The sequence below is a fragment of the Onychostoma macrolepis genome, chromosome 20, assembly GCF_012432095.1.
Source record: "Onychostoma macrolepis isolate SWU-2019 chromosome 20, ASM1243209v1, whole genome shotgun sequence".
NCBI lineage: Eukaryota > Metazoa > Chordata > Actinopteri > Cypriniformes > Cyprinidae > Onychostoma > Onychostoma macrolepis.
In genome coordinates this window covers 9,419,905-9,442,699 of record NC_081174.1, presented here as the reverse complement: position 1 = coordinate 9,442,699, position 22,795 = coordinate 9,419,905, and the positions used below count along the sequence as shown (strand labels likewise).

General features: G+C 35.2%; 1 protein-coding gene across 5 annotated transcripts in view; it reads right to left on the bottom strand.

The window, feature by feature from the left end:
* Window positions 1–2,086: 2,086 nt before the first annotated feature.
* The window catches only part of ralgps2 (Ral GEF with PH domain and SH3 binding motif 2), a 123,256-nt gene continuing 102,547 nt past the window's right edge, over window positions 2,087–22,795 (bottom strand). For 2 of the 5 annotated variants that reach the window (XM_058756826.1, XM_058756828.1), the window contains exons 10-21: window positions 20,425–20,562; window positions 20,255–20,345; window positions 19,367–19,437; window positions 18,962–19,103; window positions 17,817–17,968; window positions 17,664–17,718; window positions 15,823–15,900; window positions 13,418–13,553; window positions 10,339–10,431; window positions 7,473–7,578; window positions 7,169–7,260; window positions 2,087–5,398 (exon numbers count right to left, since the gene is read on the bottom strand). In XM_058756826.1, coding sequence (XP_058612809.1) covers window positions 5,369–5,398; window positions 7,169–7,260; window positions 7,473–7,578; window positions 10,339–10,431; window positions 13,418–13,553; window positions 15,823–15,900; window positions 17,664–17,718; window positions 17,817–17,968; window positions 18,962–19,103; window positions 19,367–19,437; window positions 20,255–20,345; window positions 20,425–20,562 — 1,184 coding nt within the window. In that variant the 3' untranslated portion in view covers window positions 2,087–5,368. The remainder of the gene's footprint in view (window positions 5,399–7,168; window positions 7,261–7,472; window positions 7,579–10,338; window positions 10,432–13,417; window positions 13,554–15,822; window positions 15,901–17,663; window positions 17,719–17,816; window positions 17,969–18,961; window positions 19,104–19,366; window positions 19,438–20,254; window positions 20,346–20,424; window positions 20,563–22,795) is intronic. The other 3 variants (XM_058756829.1, XM_058756830.1, XM_058756831.1) reach the window with 3 other exon arrangements.

The window sequence follows — 22,795 nt, the reverse complement described above, 5'->3', positions numbered from 1 at the left end:
CCTTGTTACACACGTTGTGTAGGCTATACTATTGTAATAACAATAAATTATGCGTAATTACACGCAGGTATTCCTAAAACAAACCCTAATCCTAACCCTAACCATATAGTAAGTGCATGTAGTTAATATTACTCGGTACTTAAATGTATAATTACACTGTAACAATGACAGCTTAAAATAAAGTGTAACCAGAAAAAAAAAAAAAAAAAAGTGTAATTAAATTACAGTTACTTAACTGTTAACAAAGGGGGCTACATATGAATATTTTCACACACATACAGGTTTGATTGATTTCTTTACCAAAATTTCAATTGTTTCAGGACTTTAGGATACAGGACATGCTTATTTGATAACGGTTTTATTTCCTATTTGGGTTTATGTGTATGTTTTATTTATATATATTTTTAAAGATTAACCTTTTTTTTTTTTTTTATAAAGCATTGTTAAATGCTGGTGTTTCCTCTATGCAAGGATTTGATTTCAAAAAACAGCATCATAACTATTAAACTATATATATATATATATATATATTAAATCTGTATTTAAGCTCAGAGTGATCTCAAAGCAAACAGAGGTGCTAAAGTCAGATTTTTTTAACGCTGCCTGCTTTAAATGTTTCAGTACAACTGTTAATGTTTCAATAAGTTTGAACATCCTTTAGAAAAGTAATCAAATGTAATCAGTTACATTACTTTAATAAAGTAACAGATAATTACACTACTTATTACATTTTAAATCGGGTAACTTGTAATGTATTCATTTCCAAAGTAACCGTAACCAACCAGTTTTGGTTTTCATTGACTTCCATTATATGAAGAAAAAAAAAAAACAGATCTTGATGCATTTTTGAAAAATATATATCTTAGGACGTGAGGGTAAGTACATGGTAGGATTAAAATTTTTGGTTAAACTACACCTTTAAAGGCATAATTTACCCAAAATATCACAATTTTATCATCATTTACCCAAACGCCATTCCAAACCTCCTCTGTTGAACACAAAAGAAGAGGTTTTTTGTTTTTTTGAAGAATGTGGGTTACCAAATAGTTCTTGGTAGCCATTGAAATACACAGTAGGGAAACAAATACAATGTAAATCAATGACTACCAGCAACTGTTTGGATACCCATCATTATTCAAAATATCATTTGTGTTTAGCAGAAGAAAGAAGTTCATACAGGTTTGGAACAACTTGAGGGTGAGTGAATGATGACAGGAATTCTATTTTGGCGTGAATCCTTCTTTATCCATAAACAAAAAATCTGTCATCAATTACTCATCCTTATGAGTCATGCTCTTCCAAACCTTCATTTATTTCTTTCTTCCTGCCTAATTGTCTGAAATGCAACAAAACTGAATTGAACCGTAAAGCCAAAACATAACATTTAAAAAAAAAAAAAGATTTTTAGTGAACGACTAATTTGTCGATTCCTCACAATAAACTCTAATGACTTCATAAGACTCTGTGCTGTCCTTCTTAGAGCTTGACAGCTGTAGTCACCACCCTCTGCCTTTAGCCTAAGGAATTGTAGCAAAACTCCTTTTGTGTTTACTGCAAAACAAAACCCATCTAGTGAAGCCCTTTTTGTATAAAATGTAGCTTTTTCACACCAAAGGATATCAAAAACATTCTGTCCTCCTCCACCTCCCTGTGTACATTCCTTGAGCAGTACAGTTTGCTGTACACTGTAAATGCAGCTAAAAATACCCACTGACAGGATCAAAGGATCACACATTTAAAAGTGGAGCAGCATATCTAGATGCAGAGATTTATAAAGAATCACTTATTTTACTTTAACAGTAGAGACTACAGAGTTGTACCACACGCAAGTGATGCTCAGAATCAATAGCATATCGCTTGTAGTGTATACACTGCTTATATTGTATACAGTGTGCAACGATACACATTAGTAATATGGTACATTGCTGTCACGTGACCTCAGTGTTACATGAAAAAAAATTTATAAAATAAAACTATATTAACTCTGATCAAAGAGATATTAAAATTCATGATGATTACTTTTTGGGATGCCTTGCTGTAATTACATTCATATGCAATGCCAAAAGACGACACAGGGACCACTGGATTAAAAAACATACAACCAAAAGTGTTTATTAGTTTTGTCCTGTCTGGAACCCAGGAGCACATCTCTCAGGTCAAAGGTCATAGCGCTACCCTGGGTCATGGGGTCAGACAGAGAGGTTATAAGGTGGGTGGGAGCAGGTGACACAGGATGGCACAGAGTGAGACACGCACACACGCAAGCAAAATCATTTCTTAAACAACTCACTACAAATCTGTATCAGTCCGTTGCAATACACCACCACATAAAACAAGTAATGCGGTGAAGTTCAAACAGCCAAAGAAAGTGGCAGAGAAGATGAGAAGTCCATCTGTCAATATCGTGTGTGTGATATTATACGCATTGTACATATAAAGACAGTGAAACCGAATAGTACAAAGTATGTTGGAGATACAGAGAATCTCACTGAAAAGACTGAACGTAACACATTAACTGTAAAGGAAAAAAAGACAAACCAGCAACAACAAAAATAACATTTATCATCACTGTAGTTAGGGGGAAAAACATCCATGAACTAAATGTCATGGACAATTTCATTAAAACTATTTCATTATTGTTCACAAAAAAGAGAGACAGAGAGAGAAAGAGGTGTAGTGTGAAATAATAAACAACTGGAACAAAAACAATCCAGAAAATGTATTAGATAACAGAGGCAGCTTAATCACGTTTCCCACCGTTCTTCTGTCTCCATTTATTAACCATACAGTTTCTAGCTCATACTATTCCATAACGCCAACCCTCATCCAAACGTTTAGAGAAATAAACCTAGAAAATGCCACAGAACCAACAGTATCATAATTTACTTTGGTCCAAGTCCCTGCTGGAAAAGGCTGGAGACTTGTCAAGATGCATAACTCATTTCAGTAAAATGTCTGACGTGATGTTCCCCTTCGTTTTTTAAGAAAAATTCCCATTTCAACACTTTCTCCTTTAACTCTTGGTGCCGAGTTCATGTGGTTGGTCAAGATCTTCTGAAACTTTTCTGCCTGTGCTTTCACAACAGCTCAAAAATGACAATCCAGCCTCACGGGACTTTCACAGCTTGAACCAAAATAACATTCATGTTCATTTATCATGTAAACACTTTGTCGACAGCGTTTCGAGTGTGTCATTTTGCTGATTGACTCCCATAGCTTTATTCCCCTCAGAGCTTCAGATAGCTTTTTTACAACCCAAAGTGCTAATACCTGATATTAAAGGCTCAGAACAATACAAACGCATGTAAACAAAAACCACCCCAGATCAGCCAACCTGTCACAACCAGCATTTCCCAAATGTCTCAATATTGCCTGTGCTGGATGCCCCATTTCCTATAAAATCCTCCCTTTTAGGATAAAGACACCTTACAAAAATATTGTTTTAAGAAGATGAGCAATGCAAGATGGCCAGTTTCCCATCCTCTACCTCAGCGTCCAATCATCTTCACTCAAATCCCATACAAAAACACCACAAAGGAAATGGCGATAACTTGTTATTGAAGTCAGGCCGAGTATAAACCAGTTGCCAACTCCTCCATTACCGTTTATTCATGTCAATTTGGTTTATTATTGTCGGTCGGACAAAAACGCTGCAGCATCTCGACACTCTGGAAGAAGTTTCTTGCAATCATCATCCAAGCAAACTTGGATTCATGTCCTTTATTACCCAAGATCTTCCCATTTGAAAAACGACTTTGCCGTTCCACACAACTGGAAACAGTAGAGCTGAGCCTGGAAAGACACACTGGTCCGTGAAATACAGAAGAACAGGAGGATCTAGTGAAATCGAAAGATAAAGATGGACCCATCTAATCGAACGTCTTGAGACATCCTGGTCCGGCGGGATAAGGCCTCCTGCTCCGTTACACCTCAGAACGCTAATCGTTAGTTCTGAGCTTAATTGACAACACCTCTGTTTCCCAATAGAAACTGATAAAGCTGTTCTCTAAATGAGCAAACAAGAAGAAGTCGAGGTGACGTTACTTTCAAAATGAAAACGACAAAAACATACATAACGTGTTAATGTAACAGACAATTAAAATAGTCTAGACATGTGCAACTATCCCAGTAATACTGAAATAAAATCATAAAATAAAACCACATGAAAGCAAAAGACATAAAAATAGCAGTGGGCCATTGATGCAGGCAAAACACAAGCCGTGCCTTATCTCCTGCTCCGATTCCCACCATTCACACTATTCCATTGGAAATATAACTAAATATAATGGGACTAAATACAAGTTTGAGGATGTAAACCAACTGACGTCTGCGCCCACTAACATTCACAGCTTGAAAAGTGTGTTTACGTAGGTGTGTCCTCATAGACGACTCGAAAAGCGAACAAACGATTCTTTTGCTGTTTGACTGAAACTGTGTAAACCGGTGTGCTTATTGCAGATGTTTTGAAGCTGTACGAGTCTTACCATAAAGGAGTGGCTTCAAACATCTTGTTGTTCCTGCTTGATGAGCTCTTCCATTCTCAATCTTTTCTTCCTACACACCCTGGTTTTGAACATCTTGGGTGCCTTTAAGCAAAACAAACATGTTTGTGTGTGTTTGTGTTGATATGAGCTAAAAAGAAGGTTGGAGAATCCATAAAAGAGCACAGAAGTTGAATAGAAACATTCAGAAGATAAAGAGTTTCTCTTCATCTGGAATTCGTCGAGTATCGGAGCCCTTTCTGGTTGTATTTTAATAAACGAGGGACTTCCATTTGCTGCAGCTGAACCAGTTTGTGGAAAATCGTGTGTCATGCTTGCATTAGCCTAACTCAAGTGTGTGAAGACGCAATCAACGTCTTGTGCAGAGCCGGAGAGTGTCCTGGGTGTGTTTGGTCAAAGAAGGAGGAGCACTGATTAGATTTACAACCATAAAACTCAAGCAACAAATAAGGTAAAGAAGGTGTAAACAAACTCCAGAGGTCCATGAAGAGTCCTTCAAGAAGAGCCCAAGAAGAATCCAAGTTCCTTGCTTGCTGGGAATCGGATGGAAGATGTAAGTGTAAATTAATGTAAAAGGAAGGAGGAATCGGGTCCTGCTGGGGGCATCGCGTCACTCTCTCTCACACACACACACACACATACACTCACACTCTGCTTGTTAAGGCAGTGGTGCTCGAGGAGTTTGCTGTGGGGTTCAGGCTGGGTGATGGCAGTGGAAAAGCTCCAACGCACACAAAACACGAGTCATTTGCTCTTTTATTTGTCTCTGGCCTCTCCTCCTTCCCCAGCGATCCTCATATTCCTCTGCTCTCCTGTCATCCAGCCGCTCACGAGCTCTCCATGTGTTTGATTCGCCCCGGTCTCACTCATTCGAAGGACATTAGATTCGCTGGGACCTGAAATGGAAAAAGAGAAAGTGACAATGAGAAAATCTGAAAGTGATTTGTGAGATTTCACAAGATCCTGTACTCATATCTACTAGCCTATTCTATTCTAGTTGAGATGGTGAATACTCTGGAGAAAGTTCCATGAGGTCCTATCATTAAATGTCTATCCCAGCAAAAGTCCAAGGACTTGAAATGCAATGTTTATAATTATAACTAATAAAGTGTTTGAGTGCAATCAAAATATGCACCTATGTCTGCAAATGTATGAAATGTATTCATATGATTAAAAATGAACGATTTATAGAAAGATTTCTTTCAAATAAATACTTTCTCTTCATCAAAATATCCTGGGAAAAAATGTATCACTGTTTCCACAAAACTATTAAAACTGTTTTCAACATTAACAAAAATAATACATGTTCCTTGCAAATCAGCATATTAGAATGATGCTGAAAATTCAGCTTTGCATCGCATCAATAAATTACATTAAAAAAAAATATTCAAATAGAAAACAGTTATTTTGTAATAATATTTCACGCAATATTTGTTATATTTTCATAATATTTATTTATTATATTTTATGGTATTATTTATGTTGTATTTGGTGTAAATTTTTTCCCCCATGCAATCAAACGTTTTTTTTGGGTGTTAGAATCAATATGTTAGTCTTAAGGTTCTCTGTATGCCAGTGTGTTCCAAAACAGTGACAAAATTTGCATTTAGAAGATATAAGCATTTAAAGCTTGCAGTTCGTCACTTCCGCCAAAACGGCTCAACGATTTTTTTGACATCGCATCATACTTTATCTTCTCATCAAACTTTCTGTCCAATCAAATGCTCTCTAGAATTCAAAGCACCCGCCCCCTACACTTTAAATAGACGCTGAAGCCGCAGCTGAAATATATCTCACTTGTTCACAGAATTGTTACATTTCTTAAAAGAGACGGTTGCTAACAAGTTGCTAAATGGGACTACAGGCGCTATCGGAGACATTAAACGTCATCACGCCGAACAGTTTATCAATTTACAGTATATTCAAGTTTAATTTAGTACTTCAAAATGAATTCATTATTTATTCAGAAATAAATAAAATCACACACACGCACACATACATATATATACACATACATACATATTCACATACAAATACATACATACCTGTATATACATACATATAGGCTCATATTTAAAAAGCCATACTAATAATTGCTGTAGTTCTAGCTTGCAATGTAGTTAACATCTTTTTATAAAAGAGTAGCTTGACTGTAGTTTAACCCTTGTAAATAATGAATAGCTCATCTCAAACTAGCTTCAACACTGCACTTGAAGGAAGTGTCTAGTAAGAATCAAGCACTAGGGGGCAGTGTCATTGTTCAGTTTAATGAAGACCTAAACACCTGCTGATGCAACATGGTTTTGTTGGTCAGTCTGTCCAATGTACTTGGAAACAAGAGGTTTCAAAACGCCATTATGTGAAATGTTTTTAGTTTAATAGATCCCACTGAAACAGTCAGTGATTTGCAGCTTCAAAACCGAAGGTTAGAGCAAAATATTCCCACATTTATTGAACCCAAAGGATTTCAACACAATAGTATCTCCCGAGGAGCAATTAACATCTACAATTTAGCTTAGAAATGCAGCCTTCGCTGGGAAACGCTCTCTACATTAAGTGCACACCGAAGGGCACTGAATGGTTTATATGGTGCATTTTCAAAGAACACTGAGATAAAAACGCTCTGAGCTGAATAAATCAACACACACACACACACACACACTCACCTGTTGCCTGTTGCTTTGACAAGCTGCACTCAAGTGTTTGAACCACAGCAGAGCGTTCATTCTGTTCCCTGCCTGGAACTTATACGAGTTTCCTGATGGCACACACACGCACGCACACACACACACACACACACACACAAAAAGAATAATTGCAGAAAACTGCATATTATCATATACTAATTCTCAGTATCGACTGAACAGATGTTTTGTAACAGGCTTTATTTCAGTGATAGGTCATGTCTCTTTGATCAAAACTTGTGATTGGTTGCTGTCCGAGTACAAGGCTTGTGATTGGCTGTCTCACCATGCTCAGAGTCGGTCAGCAGGAAGACGTCGGGATGCTCCGGGTCGTCTGCCATCATGGCCATTAAGCCCAAAACAGAAACACTTTTGCTGGCGGTAGACTTGAACTGTGAAAAATAGTCAAAAAATTAAAATGCTTTTGGAATTACTATTATTTTTTTAAATTCGATATAACATTTTAATAAAAAATCATATTAATGGCATTGCGATTTGTACAGAAATTTATTTAATACATTTGAAATACTGTTATTATTATTATTTGTAATAAAAACTGAACATTGCAGTCAAAATATTAAAATGCTTCTAATCTTTTAAATATAAACAGTTTAATTACAAATTAATAATTTATATAGACATTCATTTAACTTGAAATACTACAGCTATTATTATTATTATAAATTAGAATTAGTCAAAACATTAAAAAGTGTCTAATAATATTGTTGTATTTTAATAAACACTTAAAACACTTACAAACATTTAAACCATTTTAATTACAAATATGAATTTGTACAAAATGATTTATTTATATTTATTTATTTATAATTATTAAAATTCTTCTAATTAAATAATAATAAATTGCATTATAAGTCTTATTGAAATGTATTTAATTTGAAATTATATTTATTTATTATTACTATTATTATTATACTGAAAATAAAATAACAGGAAATTAGGGTCAAAATATTAAATGCTTCTAATCTAATTTTTATTTAATATAAACATTTAAATACTAATTATATCAAATGGCATTACAATTCTTAACCCTTGAATGAAAGTTTCAAGGGTTATGAAAGTTTAAATTTACTGTAAAGAAAATGTACTGTACTATTTTTATTTTATTTTATATAAAATAAATATTTTACAAAATAGGTTTTAATCCAAATTTGGCATAAAATTAAAGCCATATATCTAAATAAGCTGTGTTACAAATTTGAAGTTGATATAAAAAAATTGAGGTTACTACGCAATTTTGTTTAGGCGTTATACCACAAACAGCCACCGGGTGCCAACCAAACCCCATTGAATTTTTGTGTTACAAATGTATACATTTCTCTCTCAGTATTACTCCTATCATCAAATATGGAATCTTTAGACTCAGACCTTACCGATGATATGTATTTTGTCAAGATTATAAAAAGTTTTGATTCTATAAGTCCGTAATACATTTGGAATATGACACCTCCCACTAAGGGGGAGGAGCCCGCTAAAATATTTTAAGGTTGAGGTTTTAAGCTTTCAAATGATATATAATATATGATGATCACTAAAACGTGATTGGAAAAAAAGGAAACTAATAGAATTTTGTTATGGTGTATATGTTTTGAGGTGCACTCTTGTCATAAATTAATCTATTACTGCTCCTACATAATTTTTAACAACAAACAGTGGTAAAATATCTATTTAGGCGTCTTGGACCTTTCAAATGATATATAGTTTGTCATGATTAGATTAGGATTTTTTTTTTGTAATATATTGAAGTAAAGTTAGGCGTCCTGTATACGGGACGGTGACAATTAAGGGATTAAAGAAATATATTTATATTGAAAAAATATTATTATTATTATTATTACTACTACTTCCTATTTTTATTATTATTTAATTAATTAAATTGAAAAATGAAACTCAATTGAACTGTTTTAATATAAGTATATCCACATACAGCTCGGCTTCATTCTTGTGCACAATCCTGAACACACGTGTATCACAAGAGTCAGCGTAAGCAAGTAGCTGCGTGTGTATAAACATCTGTTAGTGTATGTGTATTGGATAGTGGCATGTGCGTCTCATTAACACTGATAATGTGTGACAGCTGATGATGTCATCCATCTCATTATCCAATGACTGCAAACATCTGCCCTCATTCAACACTGAAGCCTGATTAATCAGCCATCCGGCATGCTGTGGTTAGCATCCTTCCTGGCTCCAACAACTCTTCCTCCCTGCTCTACACCTCCAGGACAGCATCTCATCTCTACAAACGCCACCCAAGGCTTTCTGTCTGATCGAGTCCATTCAGTGTAACTGTTCCTGGCTTACAGGATCCCTGTCTCTCCCAAACTCTCCTGCTGGACGGTATTAGAATGAGCATTCTCCCATCAGTGTCATACTGAAGTGATTATGTGATGACGCATCGGGCTGCAGGACACAGTGACGCTCTCTTCCTTTCATGTGAAGGGTGTCTTCATTTCATCAGCTTCAGATGGACCACCCGTGGACTGTACTCTAAAAATCAGCCAGTTCAAATCTCATAGACCAGGGATCCTCAAATCTGGCTCACAAGATCCACTTTCCTGACGAGTTCAGCTCTAACCCTAATCAAACACACCTGAGCATGCTAATCAGTGTCTTCAAGATCATTAGTAAATCACAGGTAGGTGAGTTTGATCAGGGTTGGAGCTAAACTCTGCAGCAGATTGGCCCTCCAGGGAAAGATTTGAGGAACCCTGTCATAGATGAACCACTACGAAACAAGGGAATGAGGGCACTTGGGTTTTTATTAGTCCAAAGTGGGACTAAGAAAAGATTTGTTAGGAACACCACTTTTTTACATTGTTAAAAAAAATGTCCAGTTTATTTTAAAATGTAAATGTTTGATCATTTTTAATCTAATAATAATAATAATAATAACAACAATTACTATATTAATTAAAATCAAAAATAACATTAGACTAAAGTTAATTTCTTGAAAATTATAATAACAATTGCTTAGTCATAAAAATATAAATCTTAATAGTCCTAAAATAGGCCTAATCTTTTATAAGCTTCTTAAATGTGGTTATTTGTTTTATTTTTTTGCCAGAATAAGCAACATTATGGTTTGTGAGACTACTGTGTGTTGGTATCTGTAATAATGTGGAGAGACTCACATGCTTCCTCTCGGTGGCCTTGAGGGACTTGGCAGTATAATAGTAAAGCTGAGTACCACAAAGAGCCACCCAATACTTAGTCCACGCTGCCACCTACAGACAATACAAGAAAAACCAAACATTAGTCCAAACACTGAAGCGTACATACCCGCATCAGAGCAGTTTTCTCAGATTTAGTGCAGAGAAGTAAATACATTGACCATAAACAATTATCATCCACTCAACTTGGTTAAATTAGACGTGCAATAATTAAAGATACACCGACTTAAATGTGCAACAGTCGCATTTTTAATTTCAGACGACTACCACAAACACCACTTCATAGGAAGCCTATAAGTGCGTTTTATTTTCATGGTTGAAATATAAAACTTTCTTTCATAAGCACAAAATCCCCACAATGTCAGCTAAGCATAATATATCAAGCTTGTGTGTGAGACACATTTCCTGAGCAAGCATAAAGTAAAATAGAAGGCCAAGAAGAAATCTCAACATATCGATCAAGATTAACCGAATGATGCACTCACTTAATTATACGCTTATGCAAGAAAACAGAGCCAAAACTGTACAAGCATGTAGTTATCCAGTGTATGTACGTGCATGTTTGGGTAAAAGGTCTAGAAAGACAGAGATAGGCAGATTTAGTAGCAGATCAAGTATGTGCTGGAAGATGTGGGTTTTAAAAGGCCTCTCAGCTCCCATTACTGGACTTCAATGCAATATCTTTTACTGCCTTGGCTCCCTTCACACACTCCTCTCTGAGGAAACCGCAGGGTCTGATAGGGCTAATGGAGAAATGACTGACAGTTAAGAGAGACTGTGGAGCAAAAGATGAAAGTGCAGATTATGATGAGAGGGCAGAGGGGATGAGACGTAACGACAGAGATGGAGGAGTGCAGACGGAGAAATGCGCTCGAGCAAAGGATCCCAACTGGTTTTGATTTCACACTGGACATCAAGTAGTGACCCAACAAAACCAAATTTTAATGTTAAAAAAAAAAAAAAGTAAAATCAAGCTATATACTCTACAACTTAAAAGTCTGGGATTAGTATGAGAAAAAAAAAAAAAAAAAAAAGAAATTAATACATTTATTCCGCAAAAGTGAAAGCAAAAATGTCTTATTTCGGTAACACTTTACAATAAGGTGTCATTTATTAACATTAGTTAATGTATTAACTAACATGAACAAACAATGAACAATGCATTTATTACACTATTTATTCATCTTTGTTAATGTTAGTTAATGAAAATACAGTTGGTCATTGATAGTTCATGTTAGTTCACAGTGCATTAACTAATGTTAACAAACACAACTTGTGATTTTAATAATGCATTAGTAAATGCTAAAATTAACATGAACTAAGATTAATAAATGCTGTAGAAGTATTGTTCATTCTTAGTTCATGTTTACTAATGTTGTTAACTAATGTTAACTAATAAACCTTATTGTAAAGTGTTACCCTTATTTCAAATAAATTATGTTCTTTTGAGCTGACTCTTCATCAAATAATCAAGAAAAAAGTATCACGGATTCCCCAAAAATTTCACAGACATAAATCACATTTGAAAATATATTCAAATAATAATAAATAAAAAAAAAAAACAGTAATTTAAAATTGTAATAACATTTCACGATATTACTGTTTATACCATTTTTCAATCAAATAAATGAAACTGTCCATGTAAAATTTTACCAAGTGTTCACAATATTACTATTTTACATTTTTATTTACAATAGTAATATACCGTAATATAATTAGTGCTGTGAAAATTAACGCAGGTGATTAATTTTTCACATTTAACAGTGTTAAAATATTCAGTAGCGGCAGTTCTTAAAGTAACAGCAGCCAAATAACCTAATAACACAGATGCTGTGATGTCTGTTAATCAAAGAACAAACAAAAAAAGAGGAAATCAATAACTTTTGTAGCTTTGAAAATTCATTCACACACTCTAAAAAAATACTGGGTTAAATACAACCCAGCTCTGGGTAAAATATGGACAAACCCAGCGATTGGGTTGTTTTGATCCAGCGGTTGTGTTACTGCACTGTGAAAAAAAAGAAGTTGAGCCAACTTAAAATTAAGGCAACCCAGCTTCAGCAGATTTTTGAGTTCTCAACTTATAACAATATTTGTCTCAACTTTTTGTTTTATGAACTGAACAAGTTTTTTTTTTTTTTTTACAGTGTGCCCAGAAGGTTGGGTTAAACATTTAACCCAATTGTTGGTTGAAAACTACTCAATCGCTGGGCTTGTCCATATTTAACCCAGCATTTTTTAGAGTGAATTTAGTGTTTGATAATTTTATCAAATTTCTGAATATTTCTTACTTGCTGAAGTGCACAGGTAACTAAATATGACATTTATAATGGGTTTACGTGAAGATTGTTTTAAGTTCACTTAACTTAGAAGTTGTTATTTTTTAAAGTCTAATAAATATTAAAATTGATAGCTCCCAATTATACTGTAATGCTGAATGACTGTTGTCAAATGGTTAAATATTAGGAAAAAAATAACAGTCAGAGACATCTGTAGTATTGGTATCAGTGATGCTTGCCTTCAGTCATAAAAAAGATGCCATTAAACAAATATTAAAAATATACTATCTTTTTTCTACATTAATTTAAAAACTGAATGCAAGTATAAAAGTATATTTAAAAATTTTAAATGTTAGGTGGAATTAATCACGATTAATCTAAAAAAAAAAAAGTGCGATTAATCTGTTTTTTTTTAATCGACTGACAGCACTAAATATAGTATAACATAACTATAAAAAGTGTAATATTGTGCAAAGTGTCAGATGAACATGTATCAAAATAGAATTTTATTGGATACACAGGTTTTGTTTTCAACAATAAATAGATATGTGGAAACAATTTTTCATCTTATATTTCTTTTCTTTTTTAAAAGTAAATGGCCTTCTTTATTTCGGTTTGCTAACAGTGCATTGTGTTTAGTTGCATTTTATTATTTGCATTTGGCACCATTTTGGAAAATAACAGAAAAGAGAGTGATCGAGATCACAGAGAGTTTATGTACAGCAGACAGATGAAGAGTTGCAGTGGTGGTGTGTTCTCACCGTGGGTTTCTTGCCCTCCTTGAGGACTGTTTTCCTGCGTAAGACCCCCTGAACTGTGACGGCTCCTGGGTACAGATGCACCGCCAGCTCCTCCGACTCTGCAGAGCTACACACACACACACACACACAGGCTTGACTGACACACGGGGGACATGTAACACTTTTTTAAAAAGACACACAGAAACTTACAGATCAAGTGAATATATTTTAAAAACCACACCCCAGAGTTATGATGTGAAGAAAGTGAAAGTGTCTGAGAGAAAAAGAAAGCAAATGAGTGAACTGTGAAAAACTGAATAGGTAATATTGACTAATATCCATCTTAAGGGGATAAGTTCACCCAAAAATAAATTCTGTCATCATTTATTCAACCTAATGTCATTCAAAACACGTATAAAGTCAATGATATAAATCCAAGAACTTTGATTTGTGGAAAAATAAATAATTTAGACAGTGAACTGGATCAACTGATTCAACAAAAATCTCAAAACAGCGATTGAGCTATGAACTCTCATTAACCTGCCAAGTAGTTAAGATTCTCATTGAATATCAATTATAATTTCAATCTTTTCCAACTGCATGACTGTTTTTTTCTTCTTCATCAGTAAGGAAAGTGACAGATTCGAAATGACGGTGAGTAAATCATGACTTTCTTTAATGGTGAACTATTTGTTTATGCCTGGTACATGTATTATTATATATATATATATATATATATATATAAAATGTTTATTTTTATTTATTTTTTTAATCTTATTTTTTTCTAAATAAAATACTGCATAATGCCAAAAGCATTCTCTTTTCACAAGTACAGAAACAAAGCAATTCCACCGCTTACAATGTTGTCTACAGACATTTCAGAGCCACACAACATTCCTTTATTATTTATTTCTAAATCTACAAATAAAAGAACAACCTTACATTCTTTAAGATTATTTTACCGTCTCGTCGTTCGGTCTCACTGAATTGGCTTTGGTTTATTTTCCATTTACAGTAGGATCTAAAAAAACCCCCCTCAAACTTAAAGCCTTGACACTACTGTATATCAGCATATTTCTCGTAAACACACTTCTGTTTTCTTAATTCTGTTTCCATGAACATTTTCTCTTATATTGTAAAGACCCTGCTTTGGCTACTGCACCTTTAAGACTTCTGTTTGTAGATGACCTCTGTTATGATTGGGTAATCCAGCCAGATGTGAACTACATAACAATACCGAAAAATTAAAATTGTTGATATGCAAAAGTGGGTGGTCATCTGTTAACCATGAGGAGCACCACATGTGCTTCATTACTGAACAAGCTCTTTCTATTTATTTATTTATTTATTTTTTTAAAAACACCAGTACCAGAATTTTAAAATGGATAAATTTAGCCACACAGAAACGCTCTCTGTGAGGGAGACAAATTCACCACGTTCAACAATAAATTTCAAGACAATTACTGTCAGACTTCAAATTTTCTGCTGAGAGCAATGTTCCCTTTATTATTTACATTATCTGTAGGTCTGCATCTGAGGTTATAGCTATTTAGTCTATTTATTTGTTAAACATCTGGCAGTTATCCAACTGCAGGGCTGCACTATTTATTCATTTAGTGAATCATTCATATCACTGTACCACGTTAATAGATGCTTTCTACAGGAATATAAAATGAGTTTGGAAATTTCATGCATTAGACTGGAACTAAACCCATTTTAGTCAACTAAATCTACTGTAGATTTAGTCGATTAAAATCTTTAGTCGACTAAAACTAAAAATTCAAATGACTAAAATATGACTAAAACGAAATGGCATTTTAGTCAAAAGACTATGACAATCTAAATCAAAAGTTTCTGTCAAAATTACAAACTCACAGCATTTCACAATACATTAACTGATGGACTGGAGTCATGTGGATTATTATGATGTTTTTATCAGCTGTTTGGACTCTCATTCTGACGGCACCCATTCACTGCAGTGGATCCATTAGTGAGCAAGTGATGTAATGCTAAATTTCTCCAGTGAAGAAACAAACTCATCTACATCTAGGATTGGCTGGAATAAATCAACATTAGTTGGTCAAACCCTTATTTCAAAAGAGGACCATGTCGTTTTCCCATGATGTGTTTCTTTATAACACTGCAGCAAGCGTTGTGGTGAGAGGAGCCGTGTGTGTGTTTGGAGAACAGAAAGCAGGAGCAATCAGAAGAGATGCTTCAGTGGCTTTTGCGGGTTTTGATTAGTAGCAACAAGCCACAACTGCAGCATAAGAGTCAACATCACACACGTGATTCAGAAAAGCCCACCACCTGATTCCACAGCAAGAAAACACACACTGCACACGGTGACGGCGATAGTTCCCCAGTTGTTCAGGGTAAGTCAGACAGAGAGAGACCCGGCGGGGGTCGGAGGGTTGTTGAGTTACCTGCTGGGCCTGAGTGCTCCTCTGCAGGAAATGCGGCCCACTCTGCTGACGGGGCCCAGAGAGTGGTAGAATCGAGTCCTGTAGAGTGTCAGTCATAGCGGGGCAGTGGTCAGTCACAGCCCTCACACATAACACACAGTACAGGCCGTGCTAGAGCTCTGCAGCCTGGACTTTTCTTAGTCTCCTTCTGTGGTCTAAAGACTCTGGCTAACATGTCTACACCAACAGTTGGCACACGATACGTGGTCAGCGATATAGGTTTTCCAATAACAAATATAATACCTAGAAAGCAGGGTGACCAATGACCAATATAGTGTCAATATATTTAATATAACTATTGCATAATATAGAGTCAACCAGCTATTATAGCAAAAAGAAAGTAACAAAGACGCCACGTGCTTATTTTGCGAAAATGACTATACAATATCCCATTAGTTACAAATGGCTAAAAAAATAAATAAAGAATCTTGAAAAAATGTATCAAAGATACATTAAAAAATATTAAGATTTGAGCACCAAATTTTCTGAAGGATCATGTGACACTGAAGGCTATGTTCAGAGTAATGGCTGTTCAGCTTTGCATCACAGGAATAAAACCTTTAAATATTAAAATATAAAATTGTAATAATATTTCACAATAATATATATATTTTTTTTAAACAGCATTTTTGATCCCAAAAAAGAAAAAAAAAAAAGCCTGGGTAAGAATAAGAAATTTCTTTCAAAAACATTAACAAAAATCTTTTGAACTGCATTGTAAATATTTGACGATAAATATTCACAGAATTCTGCTGAACCAGATTCATGTAAAAACTATTAAATAAAACAATAAATAAATAAATAATATAATGAAATAACAAATAAATATAATATAATAAATACATAAACACCACATTTTTAACTATAATATTTAAAAACAAAAATTGTGCATTATCCATTAATAAATACAAAATGCACAAAAAAAAATATATTAATACCATATTTTTTTCTCAAAAATATTTAAAATTAGAAATTGTGCATTACGCTTTAAATAAGGCTATTGGCAGATTTTGGAATTTACACTTCTATTACTTGGCCAAACTGGCAGGGTTAACGGCTAATTTTGATCATCTCAAAATAGTCCAATTAATATACGAATGATTAAAATATGATTTGTTGTAATTAATTAAATTCCTATTTTTTATATTAAACAGACTACCTTTTTAGAACACAGAAGGAGACAGAAAAGGGGGCTCTGATATAATTAATGCATTTAGTGCACACTGATGCGTTTGTGTACACCTGATGCAGCATGGTAAGCAGCGGCCATCACAAATGACTCTCTCATACTCTGTTCCTGTTACAGGAAGTTTATCTCATTAGCTACAATAGAGGTAGAGCACTAATGAGGGAATATGATGATCATTTGCGGTCAGAGGAAAGCACAGGCAGCTGAGGGTCACAGAACACACTCTTCTCTGCCAAAAAACACACATTCTAGTGCAAAGGTCCTTTTACATTCACATGCTGAAGCTTGTTTTAGCCCAGGTGTTCAATTATGGGAAACTAGAGTCTCAAAGCAGGTTTATGTCACACTTGAGCTCGTCAATGCATTATAAATGAATCAAAAGCTGTATTAGAGAAAAGTGATTGTGTTAAGTTAATGATGATGATGATGAAGAGAAGCGTTAGAAGAGTCTCTGTTAAGGAGGGTTGGTGGGGAGCGGGAAGGGTTACGTTAGATTCCAGCATGTTCCATGATGACATGCTGTGTCCATATGTACTCAAGCATGTGGTCATGTACGTGCGTGTGTAACTGTCTTTGACTGGGTTTGCAAGTGGGTATGTTTTAGAAGACTCACCTCTCAAAGGCAGGCCAAGACATCTCCTCACTGAGCTCCGACCCTTCACTGCTTCCTGAAATCATAAGATCATGAGATATATTCATAAAAAAGAACGATCCAGTCCATGATCCAGTAGCTTTATGTGTGTGTGTGTGTGTGTGTGTGTTATACCCAGTGAAATGCCACTAGACAGTGTTGAGCTCTCTGCTTGCCCTCGTGTGGGAGTGTGACTTTCCAGCACGCTGTCGTCCAGCAGGTGTCTGGATCCGGCGTTGGGGAACGTGGCGCTTTTAAACTCCACTGTGTTCGTTTTGTGGATAAAACTGCAGCACACACAGGAAAGAGATGAAGTTAAGTTTGAAACATTACAAATCTGGCAAAGAAACCAGAAGAATATCGCATATAGAGCTTGTATAAGGCAGACACTTTTCAGGGAGTTTCTTTTTTGTGTTTCTATGAATTGTACTAATGATACAAATCTAGAAAAGCAGTGAGGTAAAAGACATGAGGAACAGGCCATTCAGATTTGTAGCCTGAATGGAAATTAGATTGTGAGGAGAAACAGAACTAAATTTCTGTCAATGCCAAATTGTACGGCTGGTGCTGAGGTGTCAGAAAAAAAACACTGAAAATAAATGGCACTTGCCAATAATATATTCCAACTCAGGCCTTGACCTTTTTGACTAACAATAAACAACATCATAATTTTAACATAATTCTGTTGAATTGATGTTAATTAAATTGTAGTAAAACTATTTTCAATAATTAACTTCCTTTTTAAAAATCAATCATACAATTCCAGCAATCCTTAAAACTTGGACTTTCAAGATGAACATCTTATTTTAAACAAATTTTATCTGTTGAAACGAAACGAAACAAAAAAGATCGTCAGTCTCAGGAATATGGGCTCTATATACTATATATATATAGATTTAAAGCACCTCGTACATTGTCTAGTTGTAAATGAAACCTCATTTAAATATCACCTCATTTAAAATACATAAATAAAAACAACAAATAAATAAATAAATAAATAAATACACACATACATGCATGCATATTTCCGAGCACCAAATTTCACAAACCATTTGTTTTGAGATTTATATCTTTGTAATTTATATATTTTACTTATTCATGTTAAGTGCCAATTGTTTCCACAAATTTTCAGTAAACAAATAACTTGAAGCACTTGCCAATTCCAACTATTGTCTATAAACACAAAGAATGACTAAAGGTACTGAAGTAGACAGAATAAACTCAGACACAAAGGAGTGGGTGATGTATACAAATGAACGGAGGATAGGAATCAAACGCACTTGTAGCCGAGGCTGTGGCACTTCCTGTGTCCGTAGGTGATGAGGTTCCGGGGTGAAGGTGGCGTCGGCGGGATTTTAGGCAGGGCACCTTCAGCAACATTACCACGACGACCACATAACGGTGACGCAGATGTGTCTGGACCTGTGTCACAAAAACAGCAAACACACTAATTATTAACAAGAATGTGTGACACTGTAGGTTTTCAGCTTTGGGGAGGGAAAATCTGAACCAATGGAACTTCACTGTGGCCAGAGCAAACCCAGCATGACGCGACATAAATAAAATCCAAACGTCTGACGAAATGTTGTCACATAATGGCTGCATCTGGTTAGGATAACTCAGAAGAGCTGTATGGCATGACGCCTGGTTAGCGTCAGTGTGTGTGGGCCGCAAGCGTTTCTCACCTGTGAGGTCCTCTCTAGAGGCAGTGGTGCGAGGTGTGCTGGTAGCTGGTGGCTCGATCTTTAGGGACAACCTGATACACATACAACCATGAGTATCAGTTACAAACTAAAACACTTACACTACTGGTCAGAAGTTTGGAATAATTACGATTTTTTTTTTTTTTTTTTTAAAGATGTCTCTCATACTCACCAAAGCTGCATTTATTTGATTAAAAATACAGTAAAAACTGTAATATTGTGAAATATTATGACACCGTGTCCTAACTACACACGACGCTACAGCGACAAACAGTTTGGCTGTACACACCAGATGCGACACGACAACGCGATGCGACAGAATCGATCAAATATCACAGCCAATCAGAAGCGTGTGTGGACGGGCTCTCTTTGGAAGCGCACTGCACTCGCAATGAAATAGATAAGTTAATGATCTAAATCATAAATATTAAACCTTTTTAACATGATTAAATGTACATACTTAGTGACGGATACCATCTTTGTTATGGAACATGCTTGTTGGTTCGCAGTTTTTAAACTTTTTTTTCAAGATCTGACGTAAACTATCTGTTGTTGCTTTCAGTATGGATATAAATGTCACGCAAAATGATATTCAAACTTACATTAGGCACTTTTGGGATTGAATAAAGCACATAATAAGAGATTATCATTGATATAGTTTGTATGTTGTTGATCCACTCGCGACATCGCAAAAATAGAAACCGTTTCCAAAATAGAAATTTTGCGTGTCGTTCATAATATTCCTGTTTTTACCGCATTTCCCATCAAATAAATTCAGTCATGGTGAGAATAAGACACTTCTTTCAAAGTAATTATTCCAAACTTTTGACTAGTAGTGTATTATGTAATAAACACGCAGTTCCTGCTCACTTATAATTGTCGTCCTCCACAAACTTCTGTAACTCCTCAATGTAGCGAACAGAGTTGAGATACTTTTGGACATGCGGCAATACTGGGATATCTGAGACAGAGGGAGAAATGAATTCACTGTTACTTCTGTTCATTTGCCAAAGTAAACAAACACGCAATGTGATACGCACCATATTCAACGGATCTCTGCAGGTCTGAGATGATTCTCAGAATGTTGTTCATCAGGTTGGAACGCTGTTCGTTTTCCAGAATGCTGCCGGTGGAGGGATACGCCGAATCGATGTAGGTCAGATCAGACAGATATATACCTGCAAATACACAAGAAAGTCATTTTTGGCCACAAAAACTACAGCAAAATGACAACTGAAAGTCTTTTATTTTCATATATTCTTATTATCACAATATCTCCTTATTTCTCTTTTCCTATCAGGAATCATTTGTTCTCGTTCTATTCTTGTCTGTCTGCAGTTGGGAGGTGGCCAGACAGGCTTTTTCTGGCCCATCTACAGAGCTCTTATTTCATACTAAGTAAATATTTGGATTAGTGAGGAACATTATGTGCAGGAAGTATCTGCATTAGGAAGAAATATATGCAGCTTCTGGAGAACCATTTGGCATCATGTAACTGACAGTGTGTGAATATTGATGATACGTGTTTGTGACACCATGTTCTTAAGAATATAAGCTTGGGGACTGCAAAGAAGCTCCGGTCCGTTACAGACATTACATCAGAGCATCACATCTGTGATGATCATCAAAAATGACAGTACACAAGCCACCGATGTGGATGACGGCACAGCAAATGAAAGATTCAGAAAATAAAAATTGAGACAAATCAATCCCAGAATCCAGACTGATTTAAAACAGACAATGGAAGAAAGAGCAATGTAAGCGTTGCTTAAATTATCATCACTGTGCATCTCTCAGGAAATCAGGGTTAAGATAATAATTACAGTCCTCTGCCAGACAGCCTGTTCAAAAGTTTGGGGTTGGTAAGATTTTCTTCCCCCCTCGATCTTATGCTCACCAAGGCTGCATTTATTTGATCAAAAACTGTAATATTGTCAAATATATTACAATTTTAAAAAACTGTTTTCTATTTTAAAATATTTTAAAATGTAATTTATTCCTGTGATGCAAAGCTGAATTTTCAACATCACTACTCCAAGTCTTCTGCCACATGATCCTTCAGAAATCATTCAAGAATATTTCTTATTATTGTACATTTTTCTGGAAACCAGATACATTTATCAATATTCTTTTAATGAATAGAAAGTTCACAAGAACTGCATTTATGTGAAACAGATACCTTGTGTAACAGCTTGAACGTCTTTTCTGTCACTTCTCAGAAACCGAATGAATCCTTGCTTAATAAAAGTATTGATTTCTTTCAAAAATCTTACTGACCCCAAATTTTTAACAGTAGCGTATGTAATTCTATCATCAATGCAATGTGTAAAGTGAAAGATCTCAAAGAGAGATGGCTGCTTTGTGAATGTCAGACAAAGCTCAGGCACAAGCTAAATATTATTGTGGGAAAGCAAAACGGGAGAAAATCTCTACCGAACAGGAGACGTCTGTCCATTTCCTTAACACCTCATTTAATAGGGTGATATAGTCCAGCCATTCAGGCATCACACTTCCATTTAAACACCTCTGCAGATCCCACACACACATACTAACTCAACATAAAACACAGACGCCAAAGCCATACTCAAACTACTACTACTGACCAGCGCTCAAACAAACAACCCGGGAGAAACACGTAAAAATAAAGGAAAAATTGACACAGTTGAGGGGGATTTCATCTTCCAGTATGAAATGGTTTACAATTGAAAATGGAATGGTTTATAATTACAGAAAACACGTTTGAATTGTTCCTTAGTTTGCAACAACAAATAAAAATAGTGTTTAAAATAATGCAATTACAATGAAAGTCAAGCAGTTCTAGAGGCACTGAAAGAAGAAATGTGGAGCTTTTATTTAACCTGTAAACTTATAAATTGTCCTACTATTGTTCCATGTGTTACGGTCATAATTTCAGTGAGTGGATTTTATTTAAAATGGTCTCTTTCTGGAAAAATCGCTTATATTATATGAAAAAGAGGGTTCGCTGCCATTACATGCTCATGACAGGAGTTGGAAGACTGTATATAATGTTACATAGACAAAGTTAAAAAGCGATTTTATCGCACTAGTCTCATGTAAACACATGTAATATGTTTACATTTTGTGGCTGTGCAATCAAAATCATGTCTATTTTAACATTTATTTCAGCTCAGTGGCTCGCTCGCCCCCATAGACCTCTATTCCTTTAGCTACAGAAAACTAACACTAAGAAACCTTAATGTACTTAACGAAATAGTTCACCCAAAGACACAAATGGTGTCGTCATTTACTGACCATTATGTTGTTCCAAAAGATTTTGAAAGAACATTTCAACTGTTTTTGACCATATAAATGAAAGTCAATGGGGTCCAAACAAACAAACACTGGACCCTATTGACTTTCACTGTGTGGATTCAAAATTTTTTCCTTTGA